This window comes from Hemicordylus capensis, chromosome 2 (assembly GCF_027244095.1).
Source record: "Hemicordylus capensis ecotype Gifberg chromosome 2, rHemCap1.1.pri, whole genome shotgun sequence".
NCBI lineage: Eukaryota > Metazoa > Chordata > Lepidosauria > Squamata > Cordylidae > Hemicordylus > Hemicordylus capensis.
The window spans coordinates 330295079-330318309 of NC_069658.1; the positions used below are offsets into that span (position 1 = coordinate 330295079).

At 47.2% G+C, this 23231-nt stretch overlaps 1 protein-coding gene and 1 long non-coding RNA gene across 7 annotated transcripts in view; one reads left to right on the forward strand and one right to left on the reverse strand.

The window, feature by feature from the left end:
• The window catches only part of RGS14 (regulator of G protein signaling 14), a 40714-nt gene extending 18159 nt beyond the window's left edge, over positions 1-22555 (forward strand). For both annotated transcript variants that reach the window (XM_053297512.1, XM_053297513.1), the window contains 10 exons: positions 1719-1795; positions 4901-5027; positions 7183-7264; positions 9177-9232; positions 10104-10215; positions 13921-14202; positions 18980-19050; positions 20793-20870; positions 21828-21884; positions 22305-22555. In XM_053297512.1, coding sequence (XP_053153487.1) covers positions 1719-1795; positions 4901-5027; positions 7183-7264; positions 9177-9232; positions 10104-10215; positions 13921-14202; positions 18980-19050; positions 20793-20870; positions 21828-21884; positions 22305-22355 — 993 coding nt within the window. In that variant the 3' untranslated portion in view covers positions 22356-22555. The remainder of the gene's footprint in view (positions 1-1718; positions 1796-4900; positions 5028-7182; positions 7265-9176; positions 9233-10103; positions 10216-13920; positions 14203-18979; positions 19051-20792; positions 20871-21827; positions 21885-22304) is intronic.
• On the reverse strand, positions 846-16424 carry LOC128345497 (uncharacterized). Of its 5 annotated transcripts, XR_008316497.1 has the most exons (7): positions 15665-16421; positions 15082-15154; positions 14852-14983; positions 7528-7651; positions 5536-5591; positions 4562-4739; positions 846-2464 (listed from the first exon to the last, which is right to left on the reverse strand). It is a non-coding gene; the product is annotated as an uncharacterized LOC128345497 (long non-coding RNA). The 5 variants fall into 5 exon arrangements; XR_008316496.1 differs by having other exon boundaries at positions 14852-15154; positions 15665-16424; XR_008316495.1 differs by lacking the exon at positions 15082-15154 and having other exon boundaries at positions 15665-16417.
• Positions 22556-23231: the final 676 nt, after the last annotated feature.

The following is a 23231-nucleotide window of genomic DNA, read 5'->3' on the forward strand; positions in this document are numbered from 1 at the left end:
CGTACGCTCACAGGCTTTTGGATGTCTGCTCAGTTCAATGTAGATCCCGCTCAGGCTGAATCAGGAAGGCCCCACTCTGAATGCACGTGCGCACACACTGCCTTCATACTGCCGCCCAGAACAAAACTTATTCCGCACAGAGATGAAAAAAAATTAGAGGGACAACTGCTTGCCAGGTGCGGGGGGAGCAAGGGATGGAGTGGGAACTGGGGGTGCCCCGAGCGGTCGTGTGGCTTGACAGGCTGGCCAGTCCGGGATGGGGTGTGGCAGCATCCCTGTAGCCTGGCAAACTCCCTAGCTGCACAGCTGACAGGAGGGGGGCATGGCCTTTTCCCCAAGTGGCTGCCAGCAAGAAGTGCCGAAAGCATGGAGCAGCCACGTCCCCAGGCAGGTCTATGCCACCACCTCTATGATTGGGGTTTGGAAATGGACGCAAAAGCACGGTTATAGCTGAGTCAGCAGTCGGGCATAATGCTTTGGCAGCAAAAATGCCTTTGTCAGCGGCAAAGCTTGGAGAAAACCCAAGGGCCCAACTGGAGTTTGGCGGGGCAAAACGGAATTAGCTTTCAGCCCATAACCGTGGTTTCGTGTGTTAGGGGATACTGCAGTTACAACCTCGGCCAGCTATAACCGCGGTAGGAGTGTACATGTTTAACTTGATATTCTCAGATATGCTCCAGATATCTACCATGATGGAAAGATTTGATATACAATGGTATATTTGTATTAGGCAAATACTGTTCTGCTTATAGTCGATTACAAGATTAGCATGTAATCATAGGTCATTCCTAATGAAATTAGCTCAGAAAGGTTCCCAGTTACAGAAAAGATTAGCATCAAAACGCTTCCTGATTAAACCATTTATTGAATGCCACATCTTTTAAAACTTCTTAATTAATAATAAATCTAAACCCTTATAAGGCATTTTTTGAGTATTCAAAGTACTTCATATATATTGTTCTCAGTAATCCGTGCAACCAGTAAGGTACATCAGTAAGGTACATCAAGTATTATTATCTCCATACACAGAGGAAGGGTTAAGACTGTGAAACAGTGAATTCATGGCAGGAGGCAAGATTTCCTGGAAGAGACATCTGTTCCACAGCTCTTTCTAGTTATAACTGCCGCTCAATCAAAACTATTCTTCCAAAGTATCAAAGACAAATATGACCCAGCCAAAATAACAATAACACAAATCCAGAGAAAGGAATCCTGGGAGGTCATTAGACAATGCTGAGCATCATCATGGGGAACGCTGGAAGGGTTTGAAGCTGCAGTGTGTGTTGCAATGCTAGGGAAAATAATGCAGGGTATACATGGACTCATATCAGCAGGTAATTCATACCAAAACACACAGAAGTGTAACAAAGACAGTCTTACATAGGGAAAACCTCTCAAGGGTGCAATGCAATCCAGTCTGAGCAGCATTGGATTGGGTGGAATCCCCCTTATGTTGGCGAAGCACTGCTATGCCAATGTAAGTGGACCGCCACGGTGCCTGGCTTGTCACCAAGATCATTTTCTTTCACAATGTCATGCTTTTAATGCAGTATTATTAAAGCTTCCTTTCTCTAGTAGTACCCTTGGTTTCAGCAGCTCTACAATAACTTCATATATCATAATGCCAATATGTGCGGCCAGGTATCCATATAAAAGTACAGCAATGTTCTAGTGACCACATTTATATGGATGCCTTTCCTTGGATTTTTTCCCCCCAGAAACCACTGGCACTGAACCAGGAGAGCTTAGTTCTGGTGGACCAGGAGGTGAAGCTGGAGACCATGGTCAGCTTTGAGTGAGTGTGATCTCTGTAGGCCCCACCTGCTCTGGGTTGGCCAAACTTTGCTTCACCCCTTTCAACATGGGGCTATTGTCCCCTGCCCCAGTCAGGCAACCCCTCTGCATTTCTTAAAAAGCCTTTCTGTCTCCTTAGCTTTCCTAGGGGCATGTGTGATTCAATGGGGCTCACTACTAATTGTGCTATTGGTTGAGCTGAGGCTGATTTGAGTCTCCCACATTCTTGCTTGGTATAGGTGGCTAGAATTGGGGGTTGAAGGTTGACTAGCAGTATGTGAGACCCGTGCTTATGCTGCTGGCTTGGAAATGTTGTCTCCCCCTGTTTTCAATGAAACAGGTGGCTTGTTTCTTCCTGCAAGGGGACCACTACACATCAGATGAGCCAGGTTAGTGATAGGAGTTCATTCAGCAGCAAAAGGTGCCAACTCACAGAGCAGGTTGAACAGAATTTTAGTGCCAAACAAGGAACCAGTGGGGTCAGTGATTACTTCACCCTGCCCCTCTGTGGTCCATAGTCCTCTTCTCTTAGATAGATAACAAAAAGTGCCAACCATCATTCGAAAGCTTGGTAGTTTCTTCACTCTTTTGTAGCCTGGCCTGTCGATTCTTCAGGCCATTCTTTGTAGCCCCTCAGTTTCCCTCTGTCTCAGTTGACCTAGACACGGCTCTATGAAGGAGGAGAATTATAGTTTGTGGAAGGCAGATGTCCCACGTCTTCCCTCACCTCTTCCTCTGTAAGGACCAACCATCTCACCTTGTTGTCCCTCTATCTTAAAAGACAAACTGAGAGGAGACTCGGTGGGGTGTCACTCAGGGCTTGATGCAACAGGGCAGATCTAGGCTGAATTGCCCAATCCAACATGTCATTCATTCACTAGCATCTATCCTGGGCATCTAAGAACATAAGAACAGCCCTGCTGGATCAGGCCCAAGACCTATATAGTCCAACATCCTGTTTCACATAGTGGCCCACCAGATGACTGAGAAGCCCATAGCAAAAGTGAGGACATGCCCTCTCTCTTGCTATTGCTCCCCTGCAACTGGTATGGAGAGGCATCTTGCCTCTGATGCTGGAGGTGGCCTATAGCCACCAGACTAGTAGCCATTGATAGACCCGTCCTCCATGAATTTGTCTAAGCCCCTTTTGAAGCCATCCAAGCTAGTGACCATCACCACATTCTGTGGCAGAGAATTCCATTGATTATGCACTGTGTGAAAAAGTACTTCCTTTTGTTGGCCCTAAATTTCCCAGCCTTCATTTTCATGGGATAACCCCTGGTTCTAGTGTTATGAGAGAGGGAGAAAATATTCTCTCAGTCCACTCTCTCTACTCCATGTATAATTTTATACACCTCTATCATGTCTCCCTGTAGTCGCCTCTTTTCCAAACTAAAAAGCCACAGATGCTGTAGCCTAGCCTCATAAGGAAGGTGCTCCAGGCCCCTGATCATCTTGGTTGTCCTCTTCTGCACCTTTCCCAGTTCTACAATGTACTTCTTAAAATACAGTGACCAGAACTTCATGCAGTACTCCAAATGTGGCCGCACCATAGATTTGTATAAGGGCATGATAATATTAGTTTTTTATTTTAAGTCCCCTTCCTAATGATCCCTAGCATGCAATTTGCCTTTTTGTTACCCACTCATCCAGTTTGGAGAGATACTTTTGGAGTTCCTCACAATCTGTTTTGGATTTTACTACCCTAAGTAGTTTGGTGTCATCTGCAAATTTGGCCACTTTGCTGCTTACCCCAACTTCTAGATCATTTATGAATAAATTAGAAGCACTGGTCCCAGTACAGATTCCTGGGGGACCCCACTTCTTACCCCCTTCCATTGTGAAAGGAATGGAGATCACATCCAGCTGCATCTCAGGTGCAACTGGATGAGATCTCCATAGCTTTCTCCCTGTTCTTCTGTTGAGAGCCTTCTGACCTCACCTTAGAGCCCCAGAGGGACATAGCATTGTCTCTGACTAAGCCAGTGTGAACACAGCTTACAGTACCAGAGCAGACTCTAGGGTCATTCACATGAGCACTTAACTGGTAGAAGCAACCTACCCAGTTTTGAAAGCTGTGCATGCTCTCAGTTGTTGATTGACTGCAAGGGAAAAACAAGGTCAGAGATGCTGACAATGAGACGGGTCTCACAATCAGTGAGACCCGCTTTTGCTGGTTTTGCGGGGAGATCGGGCTAAGCCTGCTCTTCCTGTAGACGATCCAGGCGGGAGCCCTGGGCAGCCGGATTGGCCGCCCACATGATTGCCGGCTCTGTGACAGAGCCAGTGGGGGCTGGGGGGAGCAGGGGCCGATTGGCCCTCAGAAACGCCAGCATGCCCTGCCCAAGTGCACAGGGCATGCTGGTGACACCCCCGGAGCCAGGAGGTGGCATTTCGCCTCTCCTCCAGGGGTCTCCTCATGAGTAGCCACGGCACGGAGCCACGCCATGGCTACTCACGATAAAAAAAAAACAGGATTGCAGAGTGCTTGCTCCGCAAACCCGGTTTTATGGGAGGGGTATTTAGACGGGTTAACCAGCCCGATTTGGGCTGATTGTGGGAATAGCCCCAATGAGTGATCATCAGCTAGCCTCCCACTGAGTAGGAAGGCTTTTCCTCCTTCCTCATTCAGCAGCTGTACCCAGATGAGTGCACAGCTTCTGAAACTGGGTAGGACCCTTCTCCTATCCAGTTAATGCTCATGTGAATGAACCGTCTGCCTCTCATTTCCCAAAGCACAAGGGAAAATAAACATCATTTCACTTACTTGTGCCACAAGGAATTAAGCATTAGGATTTCACTGCAAGAGGCCCAAGTGCTTTTCTCTTCTCCTTGCTTCATTTTGCTGTGATTTGCAGGAGAGACGCAAGACTGCCATCCTAGCCCTTTCTTATGCGCTCATTTTCTGCTGTGTATTCTAATGTTCTCATTTTCTGTGATCCTGCCTATGGGTTGCATACAAGGGTTCATAACTAGAATTTGCTGGCATAAACCAGCACAAAATTGTTAGTCTCCACCTGAGTTGGACCAATGGGGTTGCACTGCTTCTGCAAGGCGGCAGTGCTGTGCCCATGGAGGATATTTATGTTGTTTCTTCTCCTTACAGACTGAACATCACACCCATCAACAAGACAGTCCGCATTCTGGCAAAATCCACTAAGCAGCTGCGGGAAGCACTGCAGCCAATATTGGGGAAATACAGCCTGGATATTACACGGGTGCAACTCTGGCGGGTGAGAATGGTCTTGGAAGAAGTTAGATGAGTGGTGTAAAAGGAATCTGGATAGTCCCAGGTCCTGCTAAGTGCTGAGATCTCAGAGATGGAACTGCTTGTTACGCCTTAGAGTTGCCCCCAGTTGCTGTCAGCATCTGTTGCTCAGCATTAGCGACAATGGCCTGTCTACTGCTCAGTGCATCACCCATCAAAGAGTAAGATGCGTGGCTTGCAAGCCAGGCAAGAGCCCATCCTTGCTGCTAGTGGAGGTAAGGGAGGCTGCATGCACACTCCGCTGTGCATAATCACTGCTATGCTACAGCAGTGAATATGCACAGCTGAGTGGGCACAGAGTTTCTCCCACCTCTGCTAGCAGTAAGTTTGGACTATTGGCTGGCTCACGAGCCATGCATGCACTTCCCTCTTTGATGGGAGGCACACTGCATGGTATCTCAACCATTTTTTTCTTCTTCTTCCTAGTTCATCAGGAGTGAGAGTTAAGGGTAGGCTAGGAGACTGTTGCTTACCTAGAATGAAGTTCATGGTAGTGTTCCATTCCAGCAGATCCACTAGATCGGAGAGCCTACAGGTGAAACTCGGAAAATTAGAATATTGTGCAAAAGTCCATTAATTTCAGTAATGCAAACTAAAAGGTGAAACTGATATATGAGACAGACGCATTACATGCAAAGCGAGATAAGTCAAGCCTTAATTTGTTATAATTGTGATGATCATGGCGTACAGCTCATGAAAACCCCAAATCCACAATCCCAGAAAATTAGAATATTACATGGAACCAATAAGACAAGGATTGAAGAATAGAACAATATCAGACCTCTGAAAAGTATACAGTGTACTGTGCTTGATTGGCCAGCAAAGTCGCCTGACCTGACCCCATAGAGAATCTATGGGGCATTGCCAAGAGAAGGATGAGAGACATGAGACCAAACAATGCAGAATTGCTGAAGGCCGCTAATGAAGCATCCTGGTCTTCCATAATACCTCATCAGTGCCACAGGCTGATAGCATCCATGCCACACCGCATTGAGGCAGTAATTGCTGCAAAAGGGGCCCAAACCAAGTACTGAATACATATGCATGCTTATACTTTTCAGAGGTCCGATATTGTTCTATTCTTCAATCCTTGTCTTCTTGGTTCCATGTAATATTCTAATTTTCTGAGATTGTGGATTTGGGGTTTTCATGAGCTGTACGCCATGATCATCACAATTATAACAAATTAAGGCTTGACTTATCTCGCTTTGCATGTAATGCGTCTGTCTCATATATCAGTTTCACCTTTTAATTTGCATTACTGAAATTAATGGACTTTTGCACGATATTCTAATTTTCCGAGTTTCACCTGTATACATGCTCTTTTTGTGTGTGGATATTTCTGTTCGGCCTTACTGAGAAGCTCCCTACCCTAGCAGCATGTGTATAATCCTACTCTGTCCTATCCAAACTGGAGTGGAGCCCCTCTATCCTGGCCTTTCTCCACCTCTAACTTTACTTTTTTTTTAAATAAAAGCTATCTTTTATTGAGTTTTCAGAAAATACAAACAAGAAATAAAAACAATTCTCCCCCACCCCAAGTGCTCATTCTTTGAAGGCTGAAATTTCCAGGTTAATTAGAACACACAACAGTCCATTTAAGTCATTTAATATAAACGTATAGTTTTGTATTGGTCTGGCGCATCCCAGTTCATAGTTTAGGTTTCAGGTAAATAACCACTGGCTGCCAGTCTTTCATGAAGTGATCTATTTTCTGCCTCCCTTGCTGAGTTCAAGTTTGCTACAGTATGTTGGCTTATCCATTATCAGCAGAGCCCAAGTTTGTTTTTGTATCCAGTCCCATTCTGTCAGCTGATCAGCACATTTCTACTTATGTGCTTTGAACAAACACACTGGCTGTCAGGAGACTAATTAATTTGGGGTTAAGTACCAAACTGTTAATTTCTTTCTTTAAAAAAAAACAAAACACCTTTATAATTATATCCCTAACTATATTGTTTTTGTTCTTCTCTACGATTGCAAATTCTAACCATTTCTTCTACTTCTTCATAGAAGTCCTTAAGTAACATCTGATAAATCTCTGACAAAACCTGTATTTGCTGAATTTGCTTCTTGGATTTGTTTGCTAAATTTGCTTTTTCTTTGATTTTCTGCTGCAGCCTGGTGAGCTTCATGCTCTGAATCTGGAGGAGAGGGTTAGCACAGTGGCTGCTCAGAAGCTTGTGCTGGAGTCAGATGCAGGTATGTGAAGCTCAGGGACACATAGGATGCCTCATTTACTGTAGGATCCTGGCCTTTTGGCTCTGTTCATTCCCTTATGGGTGAAATGGAAAATTGCTCAGTATTATACAGTATGAAGCAGGGTCTCTTTCCTGGTCCCTAGCTGGGAAATGATGATTACCATGTGGATGTCAGGGAGTGTGAGAGTCAACGAACATATCTACTTTGCATTTTGGAACTATTTCCATGCCCATGTTGGTAAACAGGCCAACTTACTAACTCACCATGATCAGGAACTGGAATTCTCATAAGACTGTTCAATGTTGGGTGCAGGCCAGTATGCAGTATGTCAGCTTTTGCTCATGGTGAACAAATTGGATGAAGAGCCATTCACCATCAAGTGGAGGCCTTATGAAAGAAAAGAAAGTCATGGTGTTGGAAGGACAGCATAGAAATGTAAAAATAAATAGCAGCAATAGCAATAGCAATAGCAATAGCAATAGCACTTACATTTATATACCGCTCTATAGCCTGAGCTCTCTAAGCGGTTTACAATGATTTTTAGCATATTGCCCCCAACATTCTGGGTACTCATTTTACCGACCTCGGAAGGATGGAAGGCTGAGTCAACCTTGAGCCCCTGGTCAGGATTGAACTTGTAACCTTCTGGTTACAGGGCGGCAGTTTTACCACTGCACCACCAGGGGCTCTGTAAGGACAAATAAAACTAATAGGCATCTGCCACTGCAGGCACACAAAGAAAGAGTCCCTCATGCTGGGCAGTGATATGCTCAGGTGCTGCGATACGTGCCTTAGAAAACAAAACTGCTGTGGGAGAAAGTCCCAGCAGATGTCATGCAATAGACCACCTGGCCCCACAATCATCCTGGCCAACAACTCATAGCTTCTCATTGAACATAGGAAGTTGCCTTACACTGAGTCAGACTACTGGCCCATCTAGGTCAATAATATCTGCACTGACTCGCAGCAGCTGTCCAGGGTTTCAGAGAGGGATTTTCCCAACTCTACCTGGAGATGCCAGGGACCACATGTGCCCTGCCAGTAAGCTACAGTCTCATCCCCAATTCATATAGGCAGTGGCCACTAAGTTTGCCACTTTTTGAGGGGGGCGGGCAGGACTCTTGTGCCTTTAACAGCTGTGTGATAGGCAAACATTCACCAGCTGAAGATGTCCTCCAGCAAGGAGATACAGTGATAGAAAAAGTGCCTTTGCCGAGTGTGTGCCTGTCACACAGCTGTAAACACATGGGAGGCCTTGCCAGAAAAAATGTGGTCACCCTACTTCTGTCCACCTCTTCTTCCTATGCCATGACTTTCTTATTCCCAAATGCATTGGCAAACATAGAACTGGCAAAAAGACATGGATCAACACTAGGTTCACACGATCAGTGATGTCAGTTTCCTGTAAATCCAGGAAATTCCTGTGGCGCGCACACTTTCATATTGTGAAGAGGGCTACCCACGGCTTTTTGCCATGTTGGGTTGGCAATGGGCAAGCCTGACATAAAGCCAAGACAAGGAAATCTGACCTTTGAAGTGGGCTTGACAATCTCAGCTTTGTCAGGTTCACCTGTTGCCAACCTGACAGCAGTGAAAAATCCCAGGTTCACACATTTGCAAAACAGGGGCAGGTGCACCATTGGAAATCCCTGAAAAACTGACATTGCAGTGATCATATTACCCAGCCCTGTCTCAATCCAACAATTTCAAAAAGAGTCAGTTCATGTTTCCCTCATTCCAGTCTGTGGATTTCCAGCCTTTTCATGCTGGCTCCGGAAGGAACTCTTGATCTATTTTTCACCAGTTCTTTCTTTGTTGTATGCATGATCCACCTTCGTTCCAGCCCTGTCCCAGGTCTGATTCACTGCTTGCCTGCACCACCAACATCTAATATCCATATGTTTTATTGCAGAGATTAAACCTGTTGGTGTGAGTCACGTAGCAAACCCTTCTTGTGAGCAGAGTGAGGTGAGCCTTGGCCATGGAGGTAGGAAAGCAAGCTCTGGACAGTACTGCTGCAGACTGCTGTTGGGGGAAGAACAGGACTGAATGCTCCTGTATATTAAAAAAATCCCTGCCCCCCAAAAAGCTAGATTTCAAGGAAGAGAATGTTTTGGCCTAGCCTTCTTCCTGATAATGCTAGTTTGGTATGTGCAGAGAATCCCCCCCACTCACCCCGCCAGTCGTGAAGTCCTTATATCTGCAATTTGAAGTGTCCAGGAGCAATTCTATCACTGCATTTGTGGTGTGTATGCACTAGGCCTCTGCTGTAGTGTAAGGATGTGCATGGAACTGGCAGGGAGCAGCTCGAAGGCGGGGTGGGGGGATACCTTTAAGGGCAGGGGAGGGTGCTCTTACCCCTCCTCCTGCATTTCCCGCACTTTAAAAGGGTCCAGCGAGGCGGCAGCATACCTCCCTGCTTCTCTGTTGCCTCATTGGACCAGAAGTGACTGGAAGTACCTGATGTGCATACGCACGCACACAACGTGCATGCGCGCCTGACGTGCGCATGTGCATCGGGTACGGCCAGTCACTTCTGGTCCGATGAGGTAACAGGGCAGCAGGAAGGTACGCTGCTGGCCCACTGGACCCTTTTAAAGTGCAGCGCCAACAGGGGAAACGTTATGGGTGGGGTAAGAGCACCCTCCCTGCCCTTAAAGGTATCCCCGCCCCCACTTTCAAACCAGCCGAAACACTGTTCATTCGAACCTGTTCCGAGGCCCATAAAAGGGCCTCCGAACAGGTTTGTGCACATCCCAACTGTAGTGCTCAGCTTGGTCACAGGGTTGGCCCTTTGCTGGCTCTATCCTTAATCATCCCTCTCCCATTGTGGTTCCAGGATGATAGCTCTGTAGAGACAGAACCTGAGGCTGAATCGCTCTCTGATATGTCCTGTTCCCTCACCAAGTCCACCAAGAGTTACCAGAAGCGGCGCACATATGACCTGGAAGGTATGTCGGTACTGACGTTACTTGGGGCCAAACCCAGATAAAGGAGGTCAGGAGGATTATTAACTAGGAAATGCAGAGGATGGAGACAGAGGTCTGTAGACGTGGGGATTTTTAGATGTTTGGATTTACTCAGCTAGTTCCAGCCAGGGCTTTTGATTTCGAAGAGAGCAAGTTAAACTTTTGCACTCCCATACTCCAGTACTGGGGCACATCTATCCTTCAGGGCTTTTGTTTGGTTGTTTTGTTTTTAAGAAGCAAATGGCAGTACGACAATCACCATACTATGAAGTTATTCATGTCTCCCTCCACCCATTATATATGGGTACTGTTCTATTTCCATTCAACTTGTAGAGCTAACCTGTAAAGGCTAAAATGTAGCCGGGATACAGTTTGACATTGCCCGGATAAGCCAGCTGCTTGCCACACAATATACATCAAGGTATCTACTCACATTTTACAAATTCCCTACATTCAGTCAACCTGCTACTACTAGGAATATTTATATACCACTTTTCAACAAAAGTTCTCAAAGTGGTTTACACAGAAAATAAATAAGTAAATAAGATGGTTCCCTGTCCCCAAAGTGCTCACAATCTAAAATGAAGCATAAAATAGACACCACAACAGCCACTGGATGGATGCTATGCTGGGGTTGGATAGGGCCAGTTGCTTCCCCCCGCTAAATATAAGAGAATCATCACTTTAAAAGGTGCCTCTTTGCTCAGATCTACAAAAACCTAGAACTTTAGCCACAGAATGCACTCAAGAGTTTGTGCTGATACAAATGGATCTTCTATATGTTTACAAGCTGAAACTCTCAAGTCACTTAGAAATTAATACTTCTGGAAAGACTGTAGTAAATAAAATACCACGTGTATTAAAAGAAAGTAAGTGACTAGTCAATAACATAGAATCACAGAATTTTAGAGTTTGGAAGGGCTCTTGGAGGTCTTTTCGTCCAACCCCCTCTAAATACATATACAAGGTGTATTCAGCACGGCTGCTATTTAACTTGCTTGAGGGATAACAAAAGGCTTGATACTGTTCAGAACATGAAAGTGGCACAATCCCTACCCAGAATGTTTACAGATGGCACTAGCTGATAAGAGAGGGATTAAGGGAAAACAAGGCCAGGCCTTGGCAAAGGAGGAAGAGGTGGAGGGATGGGATGGGGGTATCTGTAGAGGTAAGATGAAGGTAAGAGGGTTCAGGGCTCTGCTGGGAGAAAAAGTGGGTGGGAGAGTCTTTAGCAGGATCCGGTGTATTTTCCACCCACACCACCTGAGTATGGAATTCTGAACTGGACACAAAATTCAGCATGCTAAGGAACCTCCTCCTTTTAAAATGTTTCTAGTCCTTATGGCTACAAGAATAGGCTTGAAAATGTATAGGCAATGCCTAGTGAAGTCCCAGAAGCTAGAGAGAAGGTTGAATGAGATTTCTAGTGGTCAGAAGGCAGGAGATTCCGTATCCTACACAACTCTTTGCAGAGGCTGCCCTTGACAAAAGGGCTTGTCAGACTAGATGTGGCAACACATTATTAGCCCTGGCATGCTTGCTTTTTCTTGTGTAAATAGCATGTGTAGATTGCCCCTTTATGCATGTGGATCTGGATTGGGACCCTGGCTAAGGACAGGTTAAATCTCCCCTACCCCACCATGCAAAACACCCACCTCTTTACAGAAGAAAAAGCAAGCACAACAGGGCTAATAATTTGTCTATCAACACATCTAGAGGCTGTTCTCACGCACAACCTAACCCAGGCTAGGGAGAGGAGAGCTGGTCTTGTGGTAGCAAGCCTGACTTGTCCCCATAGCTAAGCAGGGTCTGCCCTGGTTGCATATGAATGGGAGACTTGATGTGTGAGCACTGCAAGATATTCCCCTAAGGGGATGGAGCCGCTCTGGGCAGGGGCGTAACAAGGCTGGAGTGGGCCCAGAGACAAAATTTTTAAATGGGCCTCTCGCTGATACACACACACACACACACACACACACACACACACACTTTACAATATATAGTCATGTGACTTGCCTCTGGGGGGGTCCCTCAGGGCATGGGGGCCCCCAGGCAGCCGCCTCCCCTTGCCTAATAGTAGTTATGCCCCTGGCTCTGGGAAGAGCAGAAGGTTTCAAGTTCTCTCCCTGGCTTCTCCAAGATAGGGCTGAGAGAGATTCCTGCCTGCAACCTTGGAGAAGCTGCTGCCAGTCTGTGAAGACAATACTGAGCTAGATAGACCAATGGTCTGACTCAGTATATGGCAGCTTCCTATGTTTCTATGTTCCTAGGGACACCCAGCCTGGGTTAGGATGTGCATGAGAACCGCCAGGACCGGGCCCGATCATGGCGGGCCAGCACCGCCCAGCCCGGCTTCTTAGCTCAGCTGCTAGCCAAGCAAGCACTCCCTAAACCCGGGCTACTTGCTTGCATGCGAGTCGGGCTGCTTCCACCTCGGCTGGACACAGAGATGGGCACCTAGAACATTAGTCTCTTGGGGGAACCCCCCACTGCATCATGCGTGGCGTGCTGTGGGATTCCTGGAGGCCAGGATAACGAGCCCCAACCTCTGTTTACTCCCGGCAGTGCTGTTCATCTGGGAGCACGGTCCATGCTCCCAGTAACAAGCCATCACTCTTCTGGGGGGAGAAGATAAGTTTGACCAGCCTTCCCCCCCCGCCCACTGCCCCACCAAGTCATGTGAATGATCTTCTAGTTTGATCTCAGGAACTTCCCCACTTACACCCTAGTCCACGGTTTCTCAAACTTAGGTCACCAGATGCTGTTGAACTACAACTCCCGTCACCCCATGCCAAAGGCCATTGTGGCTGGGGATGATGGGAGTTATAGTCCAACAGTTTGAGAACTCTGAGCTCTAGCCTCAACACACCTAGCCTCTGGTCTTGGACAGGTACTTAAAAGGAAGAGAAGAAATGGGCTGATAAACAGAAATGGCTCATCTACACTTAGCATAAGGCATGCAACAGGAGTGGAAGTAAAAGACAAAGAAGAGGGAAAGGGAAAGGAGATGAATTTTGTGGAGCAAAAGGAATAAGTCAAGCAAGAGAAGAAAGAGATGGGACATACCTACACCACAGAGTAAAAGGGTTTTAATGATCATTCCCTCTTGGGAACTCTAGGAATTGTAGTTCTCTTCTGTGAGCTATGAATTCTATGAGCTATGAGTTTGGCGTTCACTCCCTCACCAAACTATGATGCCCAAGAATCTTCAGGGATTCATTACAATTAAAGTGGAATAAAGATAGATATATGTTTGTTGTTTGGTTATAAGGGCAGAGCAGTAGAAAACTCTTTAAATAAAGTCCAGAATGTTGATCTTCATTTGCAGAATTGCAATGTAAAGTAGGGATATGCATGAATAGCTTCGGTGCTGGCAGGGGTAATACTTTAAGGGCATGTGCGCTCACTACTTCCGGCCAACGGGGGAAATAGGGCGGCAGGGAGGAACGCTGCTGCCCCAAGGGGCTTAAAGATAACAGAGCGCCGGCGGGGGAAATGTGGCAGGAGGGGTGAGTATACCCTCCCCTGCCCTTAAAGTACTACTCCCGCCGGTGCCAGAACCCCCCCACCCCCCCGCAACGTTTCGGAGGCCTTTATAATGACCTCCGAAATGTTTCGGGCACATGCCTAATGTAAAGCCTTTACATTTGGTTGCCAGATTTATAATGAGTTACTTCTTGCCCCCAGGGCTAGTGGAGCTGCTGAACCGGGCACAGAGCTGCCGAGTCAATGACCAGCGTGGGCTGCTCTCCAAAAAGGATCTAGTTCTGCCCGACTTCCTTCAGTTGCCTGAACAAGACGGAGTCTCCTGCAAAGCCCCCTGCTCTTCCAGGCCTGACCCAGAGGAGGAGGAAACACCTGCAACTCCACTTTCTGAGGCAGTCACTGCCTCACAGTCCCAAGAGCCATCTGTGCCCCAGGCATCTCCCTCAAAGCTCCAGACAGGAAGTCCATCCACATCAAGCGCTGGTGGGAAGACTACAGCCATATGAGCTACTCCATGAGTCCCTCCCTGCCACCCAGAGGTTCCAGTCAATCTTATGTTCCCTGCTGTGGGGCCGCCCTGCCCTGCCCTTCAATATCTCGTGCAGCATCACACTCTGCCTTGCAGAGACTCCTTCCCTGGCACTGGGATATGGCTAAGGCCCAGCTAGGGCCCTTGCCCAGTTCTAGGGACCCCCAGGCTGTCTTCCAAGAGTGGAAGTGTGTACTCCTAGTGTTCTGGCTGGGTCTCACTCCTTGGCGCTGCCCATGCGGGCTGGGCAGGGAAACACCAGTGTGGCTCAACTTGCTGTACTAGACTGTCCTATGGTGTTGCTGATATGTGTTGTAAAACAACTGCTCACGGCTGCTCCAACAGCAATTGCACTTCTGTGGCTAGTGGTGATATAATGCCTGTATATAGTTTGTATTTTTCAGTCTCCTTGTAAAGCACTTTGAAATGTAAGATACACTGCAGATCAAGCCCTGAGTTCCTCTGCATTTGTGCATATGTATTCCCAGCTGGTGGAGATGGAGATGTGGGTGGTGACACATGGCCATAATGCCTCAGGACAGATGGTTTCTGTCTGGGCATACAAGCTGCTGCGAGAAAGGGGTTCTTGGGCATCTACATTACCTCGAGGTTCAGCATCCCTGGGATCCTTAAGTGGCCATGTCAAAGTAGTGATTCTGCCTTGGTCCTGTGACAGCCCAAAAAGATTGTTGCTCTGTGTCACCGAAGATGGACGGCTGTGGTATGGTTGTGGAGCTGGGTTCGGAGGGTGAGAGAAAAAGACAGGGAATTGGCCTTTTTTCTATGTATATCTCCAGGGCCTCCATTCATTTTCAGTGTGCACCCCTACTCACGTCAATAGGCCTGTCCATCAAGTTTAGTCGGGCCCGATGCACACACTGCTACGCAACTGCGTACCTACACGAGCTGTACAGGAGAATCTCCTTCAGTGGATTAGGCGTATGATCCAGGGGTAGGAGCTGGCGCCCCCTTTAATGCGCCTATGAGCTAGATGCCCTCCCCCGCCCCCCGAGGTGGAGGCGTGCCCTACAGGTAGGCAATTTCGGGAATAATTTTTAAAAGAGGTTCGCAGACCCGAGATGTAGGAGTAGCGCAAATCGTGGGTTTGCCGCGCCCACACATGGGGCACGCCCTTAGAGCAGTCCCGACTCCCCCACCCCGGCGGCGGCAGCGCTTGGCGACCTCTCTAAAGCTTTGTCCCAATTAGATATGCTCAGTTTTGTTGGATTAAGAAAGGACCAGACAAGCAGGGTGTGTGTGTGTGTGTGTGTGGCAAGGCAGCTCCAGATGCGATCCACTCAGTCCATCCCTTCTTTGCCCCCCGCACTTGGAGCGGCTGCCTCGCCTGCTAAGCACCAAAGAGGAGGCAACCGCTTCCCCATTGGCTGCCCCTGGCCGCATGTGCCGGCCCCTCACCATCGAAATGGGAGTGGGGAGGGAAGAAGCCCAGTTCAGGCTGAGCTGAGACTCTCGACCGGAGGAGCCGCCGTTAGCACCAGCGACAGCCAGGTAAGCAGGGAGAGCTGGCTCTCGTGGGGAGCTGGCTGGTAGGAAAGGGGCGGGGGTCGGGTCACCATCACTCCTGGAAGCAGGGGGGTCTCTTTCTTCCTGCTGCGCATCCGGTTGGCTCACCATTGCTAGGGGGCGCTGTGTTTGTTAGGAGCAAAGTGGAGGGCGCTCTTTCCCGCGGTAGCTGCCCCCTATTCCCTCCGTTCAGCACTAGGGGATGCTGTGGTACAGAGATCCTTTAAAGGGGAGGGGTACTGTACGGGTTGAGGGGGTTGAGCTGTTCTCAAGGTCCTAGCTTTGCGCTCGCAGTTCTGCTGTGGGACTGGCTGGAACACAGACCACCGTATTGTGCTGGGAAGCGCGGTACTCCTTTCCTTTGGGAGGTCATCAAGCTGACTGGACTGCAATGGACGTTGGTGGACATTAGGGAGGATACTCCTAGTAGTGCCTTGGTGAAATGCGACCTTCCAAAAGAGATTCGGCTTTCTGGTCTGTCCTAGCTGCATTCCCAGGAGTTGTGGGGTGACTTCTGTGTCCCAACCCCGAAGAGACTCCACCTAAAGGAGGGAGGGTTAGGGTTAGCCTGTAGCTAAACTCTAGATCCACAGAAACATAGGAAGCTGTCTTATACCAAATCAGACCATTGGCCTATCTAGCTCAGTATTGTCTGTATTGACTGGCAGTGGCTTCTCCAAGGTTTCAGACAGGAATATTTCTCAACCCTACCTGGGATGCTCTGTACACAAAAGGGAACTCTACCACTGTGCTATGGGAGGAGAGCTAGTCTTGTAGTAGCAAGCATGCATTGTCCCCTTTGTTAAGCATTCAACCACCCTGGTTGAATGGAAGACTAAGATATTCCCCTTGTGGGATGGGTCACTTTGGGAAGAGCATCTGTGTGCTTACATGCAGAAGGTTCCAGGTTCCCTCCCAGGACCCTGGCATCTCCAAGATAACAGGCAGGAGTCTCTCTCAGCCCTACCTTGGGGAAGCTGCTGCCAGTCTGTGTAGACAATACTAAGCTAGATGGACCAGTGGTCTGACTCATATAAGGCAACTTCCTATGTTCCTATAGAAAACAGGGGGAAGGGAGATAGCCCTCAGTCTGTGCCAGACAAAACACTTAGAAACCAGTTGGAACACTTGTGCAGGAGAGAGTACATGTGGGGAAATGCTCAGCATGTCGGTAGCATGGAACCAGTGCCCCCTTCCTCACTGCACACAAAAGGACCATTCTTTCTGTCTGCAATGTGCTTGGTTTTTTAAAGCAGATTCATAGCCACCTAGGAGTGAAGTACACCTTGAAAAGAAACCCAAAGAGCTGTGGTTTCGGGTAGATGATCATAGGATGTTTAGCTCCCTCCTTGCCCTGTTTCGGGTAGATGATCATAGGATGTTTAGCTCCCTCCTTGCCCTGTCTAAAGAGGCGGAAGAGGCAGAGAACATATGTGAAAGAGGACAACTCTGCTGATGATAGGTTAGTGCTGGTTTTGGGATTCCAGTGACTTTTCAGGTGGGGACATGGCACCCGTATCTTGTGCCACAGCTCTCTTTATTCAAGCTGAAAAAAGCCCCTTTTTGTAGGGGCAGCTTCAGCTGTGGCCATGGGAAACATGAGTAGAAGATAGGAGGCACTTAAATAGGAGGATGTGTTGCTTAGGCCCGGGTAGGGTCCAGTAGCACCAAGATGCCCAGACTGAAGCGAAGGAAGGAGCAGAGAAGAGAAGCAGCCTTTTTGTAATGTCTTGTATATGTTCTTACTGTAGACGGTTGTACAAAGACGTGAAGAATCACCTGGCCACCTCCCATCCCACATACTCTACTACCTGTGTCAGAGTTGGCACCTGCCATGCTTTTTTGTGTGTGCAGCCTATGGGTACAGTCCAGCCAAAATTAAGAACTTTTCATTCCTTTTGGTTTCACAAACTGGTAAGAGAGAAATAATTCTCATGATCATGGAGGCTGGGAAAAGGAGGACAAGTTTCCCTCATTAATTTATTCAATGCCATTCAACACTCTGGGTCCAAATAGTAATTCCAAATAACATGTATTATTAAAGAGGAGAGCTAAAGTAGCAGTGCTATAAAACGCCTCTGTCTGAAAAAACCACTGGCAGGCAGAGAAGATAATACTGGGCCAGATGGACCTATGGTTTGAATCCATATAGAGTAGCTTTATTTATTTATTTAATGTATACACCACCCCAGACTTCAATCATGTAACGTAAAGGTTGTGAAGTGAAGACAATTGGATAGGATAAGGGGGAAATGCAACAGGTTCACATCAGGATGGGGTATAAGTGTAGGTTCCGAGCTTATCCTGATTTCCATTCTAAAGATGAAATAAAGGTGCATTAGTTCACCAAGGACTGAAATGCTAAAAGCAGCCATCAAAACAACTACCCTATCTGAATAAACTGATAATTTTTTTCTAGCTCCTGACTTTGCCCATTTTCTTACAGTCCCTTCCCTCTGGGATTTTCTGCATGGCATCTTTGTCTCTCTCTTTTTTAAAATTTCCAGTGTCTCAACACAGAACAGCATTTCTCTGGGACACCATCACAGAGCCCAGTGCTTGATAACATCATCAGTTTTGACTTTTGACATGCAGGATTTCACTGGTCTAGACTTTCATGGAAGTTTATCAGACAGGAAAAAAGCTAGAGTAAACCGACCATAGGTGAGCTGAGATGCTTTCCTTGGCAACTGACACTTTGGGGTGGCATACACATTTTAATTTATTATTTATTTAGTACATTTATATGCCACCCAATACAAAAAAGTCCCTGGGCGGTTCACATGGAGGCTAATATGCAGGAAAAGGTGCCATCGTTGCCACCACAACCCCTTGCTCTGCTGCAGGGGAGGACTCACCTTATGCCTTAGAAAGACCACAGCCCTTCTGTGTTTAGTACAAACCACCATATAAATGAAAATAATAATAAAGCTTCCATTACTCCGTTGCAGGTGCTCCCAGTCGGTTTCCTAAAGTTACACTTGTGTTGCCAGGAAATTTCATTGTTCATTATTCAGACTGCAACACTATACAATTGTTTCTGAGGAAATAGGGAAATTAATCCATATTTCTTTTAGTGCTAACACCACTTCTAGTCACACAGCTGCTTGCTTTCTCATATGTACTATGCTCATCCCTAGGCAAAGAGAGAGAAGAGCAGACAAGGGAAGATGAAGGTTTTTCAGATGATATGCATTTTCCTTGCAGATTCTTCTTTGTGGCCAGAGAAAGTTCTCAGTACTGCTCACCAGGGAGGAGTCATGGAGCTGAACTCAAAGGTAATGCACAAAAGATCCCACACTGAAGAGGCGCAAAGCCATGCTTCAGGGGAAACCTTCCCAAAGGTTATAGTCTTTGCAACTGCCATTCATGCATTACAGATCACCCTAGAGTAGTTCAGCACCTCTGAGGAAGCAGCTGAAGCTTTCATCCAGAAAGAGCAAGGGCACAGGGGGAAAAAAATCCAGCTTTCTTTTTCCAAGGGTAAATGAGGTTTAGCACTACTAAGTGTGGAGCAGGGTCTTACCCAGTGTAATCCACTAGGGAGCCAAAATACTGTACAGACATCATGGTGGTACTATGCTAAACCTAGGGCATTTGGAAAGATGTCATAGCTCAGTGGAAGAGCACTTGCTTTGCAAACAAAAGAGGTCGTGCTGAAGCTCTGGTGTCCCCAGTTTAAAAGGATCTCACCCAAGGGCTCGGATACCTCTCCATGAGGACTTTTAAGCAGCTGCTGTCAGTCAGTGTAGAGTGGGATGCACAACTTTGGTCCTCCAGTTGTTGTTGAACTACAACTTCCATCATCCCTAACTGTTGGTCACTGTGGCTGAGGATCATGGGAGTTGTTTTCCAACAACAGCTGGAGGGCTCAAGCAGCCCTGGTGTAGACAATATGGGACCAGATGTACCAATGAGGCAGCTTCATATGTTCTATATAAATGCCCAATTTATTGTACTTCAGTGGATTTTCACTATTTGAGACTATAGTTGGGTATCATGGGACAGCCCTTAGCTCTTGCTCAGTCAGGTATAGGATCATGGATATTAAGTGAGTGTAAGGATCAGTGAGGGGCTTAACTCTACCTATTTATTTCCTATGGAAGCATTTAAATTTCTGCAGTTCTTGGCTGTTAAGTGGTACTATCTTCTGCAAGCAGAACCTGCCTAAGAAAGGTCGCCTCCCCTAGCAGCTGCAAAAGTTAACCCAAGTGGTGTGCCCCAGCATCTGAGCATAAGAAGCTGCCTGATACCAAGTCAGACCATTGGTCCATCTAGCTCAGCATTATCAACACTGATTAGTAGCAGCTCTCCAGGGTTTCAAACAGAGGACTTTGCCAGCCTTACATGGAGATGCTGGAGATTGAATCTGAGATCATCTGCATGCAAAACGTATGCTCTTCCACTGAGCTACAGCTCCCTCCCTAGCCTCAATTCTTGGCTTGTACATAACAGACACCAGTGAAACAGCACGCAAGCCAAGAATTGCACTCCGGCATCTTGCAGCTCTCCTTTCAGAGTACTTGCTTGTACTGGCTTTTCCCAGACACATTGTATTGAGAGGTGAGTACCAGGAGCCACCTCAAAGTAGGCCATAAATGATGAGGTAAGGGCTATACAGAGCATGCCACCCCAATGAATGCCTGTGTTGTTGGGCCAGACCTATTGGCCTCATTCACATATTCTGCTAGTGGCACGGGAGAAGCTTTCCTGTTGTGAAACTACATGCCATTGCAACATGCATTTGTTACCAGAACTATGGGCATGGCCCATTGCATGCATCCTTCACACCTTCCAGGGTGGGGCCAATCAGATGAGAAGCACCCATGCAGCCAGGCCAGCTCAGTATGATTCTCAGTATACTTCTCACCATGCGGAGACAGATTCTACAGTGCTAGCACTATATACAAACACACCCATGACCCCCTCATCCCACCTGGAGTGGCTATACCAAACTGGGGTTTATGAAAGATCCTGAGGGAGGAGGATGGACTATTGATGTGTCCTTTTTGTTCCACAGGAGCAGCCCAGCTCCCCACAGAAACAGGGAGTGAAAGCTCGGTCTAAATCCACAGAGGAGATCCAGCCTGCCAAGAAGGTAACTGTGCCAGCCCAGTGCCACTTGGGCAAGGTATCCACACTGTATTGCAAGACACACAGGAGGTCTGATGGCTGGCTGGCTAGGAGCACACAAGTTTAGGCCATGGGTTAAGCAGAATTCCATGGAGGCAGGGTCGTGTCAAGTATTGACAGAATCTAAGGATTCAGTCAGCAAGCGGTTAAGTCTGATAACAAAGACAGCACTTGGTTAATACAGGATGTTGCACATCAACAGCTTCCTCCAGGCTGTCTGTCTTTGTAGTGCTGCAGCTCACTTACAGTCTGTAGCTCTTCCTTTTGACCTTGGTTTTATGGCACTCTCACTCGCCATCAGTCCTTGCCATGTAGGTAGGGGAGTACTTTGCCTCCTTTCAGCTGCCTATTAGTATATGAGGTGGTTTGACTCTTGGGCCAGGAATTCTATGATCAGGGGGGAGGGAGAGAGAGAGAGAGAGAACTCAGGTTCCCTTGTGGCTACTGCCATTGGAGGTTCAAGTGAGGAATCACATGGGGAGTCCCTGTCACCTGAACCTCGGTTCCTTTGGGGCCCCATTGTACAATGACTTGGCCTCTGATGGGGCAGTCTCCTGAGGGATGAGAGTTCACTACCTGGTGCCAGCAGCTTTCTTAAGGAAAATTATCTCCCACCCTCTGAAGAGTGTGTTGGAAGTCCCATCTCAGGTTTGGGTTGCCTCATTAGAGTAAACCTGGTATGTGCGATTGTATTGCATTGTTGCATGGTGAAGTTCAGGGCAGGGGCCCTGCATCTTGGGTCAAAGAAGTGCTATCCTAGTCCATCTTTCTGTTGTATGGGATCTCATGCTCAGGGTAGATGTTGCTCTTCTATGAATTTGGTGGGAAAAGGCTGCCCATGTTTCATGCCATGTCAGTGCTTGCAGACTACACTCTGAGATGGATCGGTCCAGACTGAACTCGGTCCTTGCTCTCATTGCAGGCCTTCCACACTCCACAGAAGTCCTTGCCCAATCAGACGGATGGAGATGAGTCCCAGGTATGTTCTGTTACTCTTTTGAATCAGCTTGTCCCTAAATCGGGCTCAGGCCCATGAACTCATGCAAACTTTTTTGCCTGTTTCATAGGTCCCAAACATAGTATATTCTGCTGCTCTCGACAAAGATGAGGGCTGGGATGTTTCAGCTGGGATCCTGGGAAAGATTTCTTCCCCTAATGGCTGGAAGTGTTTCTTAAGAGGGTGAAGTGAAGTTCCAAGAAGTTTTACTAGGAAAATTGAGGCCCTTGGTATTTATAGGGGAATTCCACAAGTTTCTATGCCAGCAGATTCATTCGTTGAACCAAGGTGCCATACAATTGTTCTCATAGCTAGAGAGAGCTTCATTGAAGGTGGGATAATGGAGACTCCTAGCTTTCTTTCCCTGCCTCTGGATATGTTCTCTTCTGCTGTGCTCCCCAGGGTTCCTGTCCTGTTCCAGCATCCAATACCACTCAACAGCAGCAAACATGAGGGGCAGGAGCCACTTAAGTGCTGATTGCAAGGAGTGCGGAGCCTTAACCATCCCTTGTGCTGCTCCTTGGTCTGGCCTTGTTGCTCAGTCTTCATGCCCTGTGGATGTCGCCGTGGTACTGTCTGTCCAACTGTTGCTGTCTGACTGTCTGTCCTATCTGTGGAATGAGATCTGGGTAAATAAAGTTAGTTGGAATCTCTTTTGTGCTCTTCTGTCATAGGTGTACAATGCTGTTCCAGAGCCCTGAACTGTGGGGAGGGAAGGAAATTGGACTGGAGACCAAATATGCTGAAAGGCCTTGTGTTGCTATCCCCTCCATCACAATGCTGTTCCCTTCCATCTATTATGTGCAGATGAATGTTATTGTTCTTGTCATTGCAAAGGAACCTGCTGGTTTAGCTTATGAAGACATAAAGAGCATTTGGGACACTTGTACTAATCATACTGAAAGGCCCTTATTAGATTCCCACTAGTTAATGTCTCACCAACATATCAAGTAGTCTCTGTCCTGATGACTTTCTTGCATGGCTCCAGTTCCTGCTGAAGAATCTACCACACCTGTAAAAGTCAGACTCAGAGTGTAGCTCTATTAATTTATATGCTGGCTATCATGCCTTGTAGGGCTTGGGATCCCTCCTCTGACATCTTTGTTATCTATTACCTGGTGGGAAATTACAAAACTAGCTTTCAGTCTGTCTCCTTTTAGAGTCATTTGAATCTCAAATCTCACAGGGAAGTACCATATTGGATTGTATAGGCAAAGCTCCCACATCCAAGCCTCCATATAAATGAAAAAATAATTTTCCAAGTGTAGGCAGATTTTAGCACAGGGTTGCTTTCATTCTAAGAAACTCCTCACAGGTGTTTCTTCCAAA